General features: G+C 51.4%; 2 protein-coding genes across 2 annotated transcripts in view; one reads left to right on the top strand and one right to left on the bottom strand.

Moving 5' to 3' along the window:
* Positions 1-2,902: 2,902 nt before the first annotated feature.
* On the bottom strand, positions 2,903-6,617 carry IMP4 (IMP U3 small nucleolar ribonucleoprotein 4). The gene is made up of 9 exons (XM_010970215.3): positions 6,459-6,617; positions 6,205-6,313; positions 4,814-4,897; positions 4,011-4,120; positions 3,800-3,932; positions 3,559-3,713; positions 3,369-3,463; positions 3,172-3,245; positions 2,903-3,085 (listed from the first exon to the last, which is right to left on the bottom strand). The coding sequence occupies exons 1-9, from the start codon at positions 6,459-6,461 to the stop codon at positions 2,973-2,975; spliced, it is 876 nt and encodes a 291-aa protein (XP_010968517.1). The 5' UTR covers positions 6,462-6,617; the 3' UTR covers positions 2,903-2,972.
* A 546-nt stretch (positions 6,618-7,163) lies between these two features.
* VMA22 (vacuolar ATPase assembly factor VMA22) overlaps positions 7,164-9,959 on the top strand; it is a 4,260-nt gene continuing 1,464 nt past the window's right edge. Inside the window, exons 1-4 of the mRNA XM_010970216.3 lie at positions 7,164-7,392; positions 7,469-7,572; positions 7,666-7,748; positions 8,390-8,521. Of these exons, the coding sequence (XP_010968518.1) occupies positions 7,282-7,392; positions 7,469-7,572; positions 7,666-7,748; positions 8,390-8,521 (430 nt within the window). The 5' untranslated portion in view covers positions 7,164-7,281. The remainder of the gene's footprint in view (positions 7,393-7,468; positions 7,573-7,665; positions 7,749-8,389; positions 8,522-9,959) is intronic.

Raw genomic sequence — 9,959 nt, 5'->3', positions numbered from 1 at the left:
GAACCTGTCCAAGAACCTGTCCTTTTGTTTGGTTGTCTGTCCTGCTGCAGTCTGTCTCTCTCTGAGATTCTATCTAGAAGTCTGTCTGTCTTGCCAGGGGTCTATGTGTCTTTGTCTGCCTGTTTGGGGGTCTCTCTGCCTATCTGGCCTGTGACAGAAGTGGCTAATATTGCAGTCCACCCGCTGTGCTCCCAGCAGGGTTGTGTCTGTCTTTCTGACTGCATGTCCACTCCCAGCTCCGTGCCCTGCTCTTACTTTACTTGCCTGTCCTCCTGACACTGACCACCCTGCCATGTCTCTCCAACATACACACTCTCCTGGCTTGCCCTCTGCTCAGCTCAAGCTGGGTGTAGGGGGTGGGAAGACCCCCCCCATCAAGACCTCCTCCAGCAGCCCTGGCCCGCCCCTCTTCCTTCTCCCAGAGAACTGCAAGCTGTGTTCTTGTAATGGGACTCACTGCTACTGGTAACCCTCTTGCGCACCCTACTGGTGGCAGTCATGAGTAGCGGGAGCAGAGCCCTGCCCTGCAGATCCTGAGCACCCCAAAAACCAAATGCCAGAGTGCTAGCTTAACTGGCCACCCGACAGAGCCAAATGGACTGAGTGCTGGAAGGTGCTCACGGAAGCTTTCACAAGGCTGTGAAGAACCGAGCCTACGCTGATGTCGCAAATTCGTAACTTACACAGTGGAGAAACCTGGCAGACACCACTGTCACCCTAGAAAGCTTGTGGGGAGTTACTTTGAGACTATTGACATCCCTACTGTACAGTTCTTCTCTGACTTCCTTTTTTGCTAAGGCACAGAAAGGAAGAAATTTGAAAAACTTATCTCACTGCTTCACTGTTAAGAACTTTTGGGTTGAGTGGGCTGACCTGGCCCATCCACAAGTCTGGCATATGGCAAACAGGAAAAATGCCACTCTCTCCAGTTACAGTGGCAGCTGGTGTCCACCCGTGATTGGAACTAACTGCCTTTGGAAGGGCTTTTGTTCCAGACTCTGGAAATTCCACAAGACAAACCAGGTTCCTAACTGAATAAATTCCAAAGAAAAAGATTAAAAGAGAGAACCCTATAGGTTAGGAGACTTAGAACTTATATAAAAATGCTCATAGCAGCATTATTCAGACTAGCCCCAAAGTGAAAAATAACCCAAATCTCATAAAGTGCTAATAAATAAAATACAGTATGCACATGCAGTGGAATACTATTTAGCAATAAAAAGGAACGAAGTGCTGATTGATGCAACAACATGGATAAACTCTGGAAACAGTGCTAAGTGAAAGAAGCCAGTCACAAGACACCACGTGTTGCATGATTCCATTCCTATGGAACGTCCAGAAGAGGCAAGTGTACGGAGACCAGAAATAGACTAGTGGCTGCAAGGGGCTGAGGGTTGGGAGACAGTGGGAGGGGAATGACTATGGGGTCTCTTTCAGGAGGGACAAAAATGTTCTAAAATTAGATTGCAGTGATGGTTGTACAACTCTGTGAATGTGATTTAAAAAAAAATTTACTCATACAATTTAAATAGATGAACTGTGTGACATGCAAATCATCTCAATAAAGCGGTTTAAAAAAATATAAACTTGTCCATGATTTACAACGAATGGACCTAAGTTGGATTCTAGTTCAAACCATCATACCATAATCAGGGAACATTGAATATTAACTAGGTATTTAAAATAACATTATTGGAGTATATAAAGAAAGAATTTGGAATAATTGATTTTTTTAGGTGTGACAATGGTATTGTTATTCTTGTTGAGTCTTCTCTTTTAGAGGCATATGGAAATACTTATGGACTAAATGATATGGTTTCTGGGATTTGCTTCAAAATAAACAAATGGAGTGGATACAGGGAGTGAGTGGGGCTACGAAGGAAACCAGACAGGTCAACACTAAGATGGACTCATGGACTCACTGCACAGTCCTTTCTGCTCTTATGTTTGGAATTCTCTGCCATTAAAAGATTTAAAATAATCAGTCACTATAGAGGTGAACAACTGTTTCTATAAAGAGCAAACAGGTCACAGAGAACACACACATATCAACAGCCAATGAGCATCTGAAGATGCAGAACCTCCATCATAATTAAAGAAATGCAAATTCAGTTGGGGAACCACTGTGAATCCAGAGCTTGGCCAAGATGGAAAGTCTGACAGCGCCCAGTGCCAGCAGGGACACAGGCACTCAGACCTACTGACAGTGGCTGGGAGAGACAGCCTCCTGGAACACAGCTCAGCAGCATCTGTGATCATTTTAAAGATGAAAGGCCACCTGTAGGAGTGTGCTCATCAGACCACTCGCACAAATGTGCACAGAGGTGCATCCAGTGTTCTTGAATCAGTGTTTGTTAGTAAAAAAGGAAACAACTTGAATATGCAGGCTTTAAAGAGGGGTGAATCCACTCATTCCAGATAACCTAGGTATATCCTTGGTAACCCAGAGAGGTCCTGAAGAGATCATTAAAGGGAAAGGTGGCTATTATAAAGCTCTCCTCCACTGGTGAGCCTGAGTGCCCTGGGTTCTCTGGGGAACTCGAATGACACTCAAAGGAGGCCACAATGAACTGAATAAATGATTTGCATCTTACTTATTCTCTGTCTGTCCCCAGCTGAGAGCTCGCCCCCAGCGCCAAGTCTTGCTCAAAGTGACATCTCTGTGCTCATAGTACTATCCCCACTCCCAGACGAAGAACTCACAGGGCCTGACTCCTGAGTGACAGCAGCCCTTCCTGTGGCCAAGGGGCAAGCCAGAGCATCGGCCCTGCCTTGTCCTAGACACAGTGTCGCCGCCAGGCCTGAGAATGCCCCAGAGCTGTCAGGTCCCCGCCTGAGGGGACCGCACCTCCTTCACGCTCAGCCTGACAGACTGGTCGCAACCACTCAGAGGCAAACAAGGTGCTGTGGCACACAGATTTTATTCTGACCCCTCCCCAGTTCCCGCTCCACACGCTGACCGGTGAGCGGGCTCACTCGGCGCTCAGGAAGACCCTCTTGTGCGCGGTGTTGGTGTAGGGGTGCCAGCGCCACTCCACATCTGCGGTGGCCTCCTGTTCCAGCGTGCCCAGGCGGATCATGTACACTGGGGGAGGAGGAGGGGAAGGCGATGCGGTCACCTACACAGCCAGCATTCCCACCACCAGATATGGGATAAAGCCCCCAACTCACACTTCAGCTCAAAGCGAGGCCCGACCTCGGTCAGCTCCACGTCGCGGTGGTTGGTCTTCTTATACACATGGTGCCTGGGGCAAGGGGGACGGCACAGGGGTGAGGGGAGGCAGGGAGCAGCTACAGGGTCAACAACAAACAATAATACAGGGACACAAAGGTCAAGACGCTACACAGGGCCCAGCCCACAGACCCACCGGAAGGAGATGTAGTCCTCCTGGTTGGCAAAGGTAATGACCCGGTGGCTGTCATCTTTGGGCACAGGGAACAGGTAGCGGAGTATGTCAGAGACCTGGGGCAGAAGGAAGGAGAGCGACAAGTGCCTGGCCCGGCCCCATCCCCTCGCCCAGCCCCTAGCCCTTGCTCAGCCCATGGTCCAAGACTTACCCGCTTACCCAGGCGGGAGGAAAAGCCATGCATGATGAGGTGAGGCTTAGCCTCAGACATGGTGCCCAGGTCAGGGATGTCGTGCCGCATGACCACATTGCACAGGGTGAAGTACGCAGTTGGGCCAAAGGGCAGGTGGCTGACAATAAGTCCCACTGGAAGGGCCAGGCAAGCTGTCAGAGACCCTCCACTCTCAGCCAGCCAGCCTGGCAGCCACCCTGCTCCCTCCCATCAGACTTACCAGGTGTGCCTCGATGCTCGTGGACAACCAGCAAGTCAGTGACCCCGTTGGCTTTGCAGGCTCGCACCAGGGCCCCTACCTCATGCCGGCCACGGTTCATGCGCTGGGCGCCCGGGAACACCAACTTCAGCTCCTGCACACAAACTCGCTCCCGTTAGGACTGGGGTCGCTGGGGCCTGAGCATCTCCCACTCACTCCTCAGCACTGGTACCTTTGCAAACATCTTGAGGCGGGAACTGGGATCTCGGGAGGTAGTGATCATGATCTTGGGATCCTCAACTCCTGCCCACCGATACTCATCATCCACGTGGCTGGTCACACCTGTCAGGAGCATGAGGCGCAAGAACGTGAAGTTGTCTAGGGAAGGGCGATGCTAACCTGGGGTGGCCAAATCCACCCGGAACAGCACTATTCGATTACACTTTCAAGGCTGGAAATGCAAGGGGGTGGCCCCCAGTCACGCTGGCTACATACATAAGGGTGACTGAGGAACTGAATCTTTACATCGGATTTAATTTTAGTTCACCTAAGCTGCAGTCATCACATGGAGCTAGTAGCTATCATGTTAGCAGAAGTCCAGATTCCATTAAGGCCAAAGGTAACAGGCTCTTCCATCATAACAAACATTTATAACGTTTCTTACTTCTTTCACATTTGTTTAGTAATGCAATGAATGAAACATCTGGGTGCCAAGAAAGTGCTAGTAACTGAAGGCAAAGCAGTGAAAAAATGGACACTGTTCTGCCCCAGCAGAGCCCACATTCCTAGGGAGGCAGACAAGTAACTGACGAAACAAAGCAGAAAGTGGGCTAATACTAGGTCATATAAACAGAGCTGGGAGCATTCAGGGAGAGGTCCTCGAGGTGACATCCGTGCAGAGCCATGAGGCACCTGGGGGACAGTTTCAGGAGCAGGAGCTGCACAGCCTTTCTTCAAGGTGTCTGAGAAATGACGTGGAAGCCAGTGGGCTCAAGTGCAGGGAGCGGATATGGCCACGGGGTCAAGGAAGGTCACCTTCACCGCCAGCATCGTCAAACTCCAAGGACCCCTGTAAGGCCAGAGCTTCCCTGCGTAACTCGGTGGGAATCAGGCGGTTCTCTGTAGGAGGAAGACAGAGGGACTCAGTGAGACATGTGCAGGGAGCCTTCAGTTTAAACAACACTGTATACACCTGATGGAAAAATACCCTGTGAACTAAAGCTGGGCTGGGCAGAGGGCCTGAGCTGTGGGCATGCCCACTTTGGAGCATGCCCTGGAACCCAGGACTTCTCTCCAACATGCCCTGGACAAACTCCTGCAAACGGAAGAGAACGTTCATAGCAGCAGGGCAGCCCCAAATGAAAAATAAGCTCAACGCCACCCACTGGGAAATGGATGAAGACCCTGTGGAATATTCACTTCAGGGAGCCCCCACACCACTCAATCGATCATAGAAACAATGCCAAACAAAAACACAAAGCTGCAAAAGAATACACACAACCTAATACTACCCTTACAATTAAGAATTCTACCAATATGATTTAAGGATGCAAACATGCATGATATAAACAAAAAGAAAAGCAAGGAAGGGGGTTTATTTTTAAACAACATTCAATACTGTGATTATCTAGGTTGGGGAAACTATTTCTGAATTTCAATATATTGATCATTTTTCATCTCTTAACGTGGGCAGATAAATCACAAGCCTTTAACATTATGCTTAATATAAACATACATACACATACCACATATGCTTTATACATCTAAAACCTAGGAAAATCAAAGTGAATTTAAAACGGAGATATTGAGCTGATGTACTATCAGATAGGAAACAGAGCTCCACTGACACAAGAACCAACAAAATCGGGATAAATATGGCATTTCCAATCAGGCACGTGTGACAGACTCTTCATTATTCATTCGTTTGGTAAATGGAAAGTGGGGAAACTCTTGCAAAGTTAAATTCCTAATTTACAACGCAAATAAAATTAAGTTCTACTCGAATTAACAGTTTTAAAATACAAAGGAATCGTAACAGCGCTACAAGACAATAAGCTATTCTTGTTACCTTGTAGTGGAAAAAGTAGCAAGAAGAAAAATGACAGGGGCGGGGGGAATATCTATAGGACCACGTAAATCTTTTTAATTTGGGAAGAATAAACACTGTAAATTAATTAACAAGCGAGCTGTAAAATCTGGATGCTGCAGCAGCAAAAATTGACAATTCACAACATCGTGGAAGGGGTATTTGCAAACCAACAGGAAGACCCAACAGGCAAAAAGACCAGTAAATACTTAAAAGGACGCTCACCACACTAACACAAGTGGTAATTAAACGCGTTTTATACTGAGGAGCCTTTTCCGCGTTGGTTTTTAAAACACAAGCCCAAGGTCTCTATAATGACCGGGGGGCGGGACGGACCTACCCTCGAGCGCGCGCCGAACCTTGTCCTTCCTCTCCTGGGCGGTTCGCTGAGCCTCTTCCCGCGCCTTGCGGTACAGGTACTCGCGGCGAAGGCGGGCCTCGCGGCGCAGCTGGGGAACAGTGGGCCCGCTCAGATGACTCTTTGGCGCCACGCACGACCGGGCCTCGGAGACACCCGCCCCGAGCCCAGAGGCCACATCCCCAGCCTCCGCGAGCCCCCAGCCTCCAAATCAGGAGCTTAACCATCCCTCCTACCATCCTGAGCGCGGCTCCCACGTGGGCCCAGGAGATTCTGCCGGAGTCGCTGGCGCAAGGCAGCCCTCGCTTCCGCCCTCAACCGAGAAGGTCGCCAGAGGCCTCACTAGGCTCACTAGACCGGGGTTGCCGAGAATGCCCAGAGTTAAAATGGCGAACGGCGGGTGGGAGCAGCAAGGCGATTGGCCAGCCCGGAGGCGCATGCTCATGGAGCAACCAATACGGTAGGGGAGTGTCAAGTGTTGTCACGTGGCTTAGGACGGCCGTAAATAAAGGCGTCCGTCCGTGACTACGCTACCTACCATCGCGGAGCGGGATATTCAATTTTAAGATACTGGGCTGCTAAAATAATGATAATTGTTGGCTCGAAATAGCCCCGCAACTATAAAAGCAGCACAGCGATCGACCAGAGAGTCGCCTACCGGCTCCTTCTGGAATTAAATTTAAAGCCGCTCCTCCCTTAAAATGGTTGCCGAACAGCTACGCCTCCTTTCATCGTCATGGCAACAGCCCAACTTTTAAAATGAAGCCGCTTCTAGAAGCAACTGGGAACCACCCACGACTCTCGCCGGCTGTCCGGGTGGCTAGTCCTCTTCGGGAGCTAGTCACCTCCCCCAGGCCGCTGAGGGGAGAGCGCTTGTCCTGCTAGAGAACCAGCCGGCAGCTTAGGCCGGGTGGGCGTCTTAGGCCAGCGAGGCGTCTTGGGGGGCGGGGGACGCCCCATCGAGGGCGGGTCTCGCGCGCCTATTGGTTGTCTTGCCGGCACAGCGGGCGCTGATTGGGCAACTTGGAAGGAGCCGGCACCCGACTGTGTGCCGAGGCCATGGCGGCGCCGGACTTGCGGGCCAAGCTGGACTCGCTGCTCCTGCAGCTGCTCGGGGACCTGGAAGAACTGGAGGCGAAGCGGGCGGCGCTGAACGCCCGGGTGGAGGAGGTGGGAGCCTGGGGACGGGCGGGCCTGTCAGCACGCGGAAGTTACCGAGTTTCACCGCTCTCCTCTCTCTTCCCAGGGCTGGCTCTCGCTCTCCAAAGCTCGCTACAACATGGGTGCCAAGTCGGTAGGGCCCCTGCAGTATGCCTCCCGCATGGAGCCCCAGGTCCGCGTCGGCACCAGGTGAGGAGCCTGGCACGCTGCAGCGGGTGGACAGGCGGGGTCCGCGCCGGGGCTGCCAAGATCCAAGATCCAACCTCCCTTCTCGTTCTTTAGCGAGGCCCAGGACGGACTCCAGAAGTTCTGGTTGGTGAGAGCCGGCACCCAGACTCCAGAGGAGGTGGGGCCCCGCGAGGCAGGTGAGCCACCGCTTTTTCCCTTCACAGCCCGTCTCACTGTCAAAGACACAATGCACGCGACAGCTGAGGAGATGATTTTACTCAGGCTGTTGTGATAGAACGCCCCAGATCTGAAGATCAGAATGTCTCAGCAGAGTGGGGTTTTTCCTTAGACTTTTACAAGGAGAAAGAGACAAGTTGTAGGTGAAGTCCTTTACAATTGGGATTGTTTTGCAATCAGAGGAAGTCTCAGCTGAACAGAAGATGTTTATTTCAGTATCTAGCTAGTTTAGTGGGATAGACTAATCTCAATTAATCATTCGTAAGTCAAAGAACCCTGAGTTGAAGGGTCTGTCTGACCTTTCAGCACGTTCAGGCAAAATGGGAAACGTCAGTGTGTGGCTTTTTCACAGGAAAACGGGGAGGGGGGGTCATCTGCTGGTTTTATGACAGTCATGAGGAAGAGTAGATAGACTCATCTGAATCACAAGGGGAAGGGTGGTTGTTTGTGGTAAGCTGTTTTCCAGAACATAAAAGGTTGAGAGGATTTTCCACCCATCAGTATTTTCAGGGATCATGAGCTCAGATCACGTTCAGTGTTGTCACTGAGAGGAAAAGGGCCAGGTAACAAGACCCCCAACCTCCAGCCTTCCTTTCTCCAGCTCTTCGCAGGCGCAAGGGCCTCACCAGGACCCCAGAGCCAGACCCCTCGCCAGCTCCCCAGGACCCTCTGAACTGGTTTGGAATCCTGGTTCCTCACAGTCTGCGGCAGGCCCAAGCCAGCTTCCGGGAGGGTGAGTGCCCCCTACCAGGGACCTTCTATCTACTAATGCCAAGGACAGTCTACACAGGGCTTTGCTGGTTTTCCCCATTGCAGACTTTTGTTGCACACCTACTATTTTTTCAAAAAGCATTTATTGGCTATTGGCAGAGTTCTAGGTTCATGTTAGGTTTTGGGAACATAGCTGGAAACAAAAGGGACAAACACCCTCAAAGGATATTTATTCTGTTGAGAGGAGAACGCCAACATGCACACAAAAGAAGTAGGCCCTAAATATACTACCAGGTAGTGAGAATTGCTGTGAAAAAATAAGGTAGACTGTAGTGAATGAAGTGGACTGGGGGAGCTGTCTTATAAGGGTAGCCTGAAAAGACCCTAAGAGATGAAGGAGAGAGCTTTGTTCATGTTCTGGGGGAACAGTGTCCTAGGGAGAGGGACCAGCCAGGGCTGAAGCCCTGAGGTGGGGTTGTGTCTGGAATGGCAGAGAGGAGGCCAGTGGGCTGGACTGGAGTTGGTACAGTGGGGTGTGCCAGGCCCTGAGGTCACAGGGGGCTGGACCCAGGTGATTCAAGAGCTGGGTAGGTCCTGATGAGGACTTTGGGAGTGACAGGGTGGCTCTGAGCAGAGGGAGGTGCAACTGGACTTGCAGGGTGACAGGAATCTTGAGGATGCTGGGGAAACAGACAAGAGCAGAGGAGAGAAGCAGGTGGCAGGGAGTAGCCAGTGTGAGATGCAGGTGGAGGCAGTGGAGGACGGGGTAAGTGGTGGGAAGCTGCAGGGTCTTTGAGTCAAAGCCACAGATGTTCAGGAGTCAGGGAAGGAGAGTAGTGAAGGATGCGTCCACACTCTCCAGAATGTGTCCACACTCTCCAGAATGCCTGAAACGTGGATGCCCTCAGCGGGGGTGGGAGGGCCACCGAGCAGCAGCTGAGAGGAAGTCAGGAGTTGGGTGTGGGTGTGTTCCTAGTGCTGTTGTGTGGCGGAGATTCTGAGTGGGTGGCAGAGATTCTGAGTGGGTGGTTGGGACCATGCATCTGGGGTTTGGAAGAGGCATGAGCTGGAGAGAGAGAGATTTGGGAGCCTACTGTGTAACACTGGTTTTAAATTCCCAAGTTGCTGATACAACAGTATTCAAGTTGAAATGAGATAAGATCAGCAGAGGGTCAAGGAGTGTGGACAGGAAGTGAGGGGAAGAGGAGAGGAGAAGCCAGTCCAGGAGACTGAGAAGGAGCAGTGGGGCCAGAGCAACACCCAGAGGGCAAGGTGACCCAGAAGCCGAGAGGAGAAAGTGTGACCTAGAAGGAGGTGATCAGGTGTGCGGCTCGCTCTGCTGCCGGGCACGCAGGCTGAAGACAGGACTGACTGGTGGGCTCGGGGGCGTGGATGGCCCAGAGGACTTGACAGCAGCTGTTGGAGCAGAGGCATCAGGTGAAAGCAACCTAGAGGTGGAT

Source organism: Camelus bactrianus, chromosome 5, assembly GCF_048773025.1.
Source record: "Camelus bactrianus isolate YW-2024 breed Bactrian camel chromosome 5, ASM4877302v1, whole genome shotgun sequence".
In the NCBI taxonomy this organism is placed as follows: domain Eukaryota; kingdom Metazoa; phylum Chordata; class Mammalia; order Artiodactyla; family Camelidae; genus Camelus; species Camelus bactrianus.
Note: the sequence above shows the minus strand (reverse complement) of the source record. Positions and strands in the feature narration are given on the sequence as shown.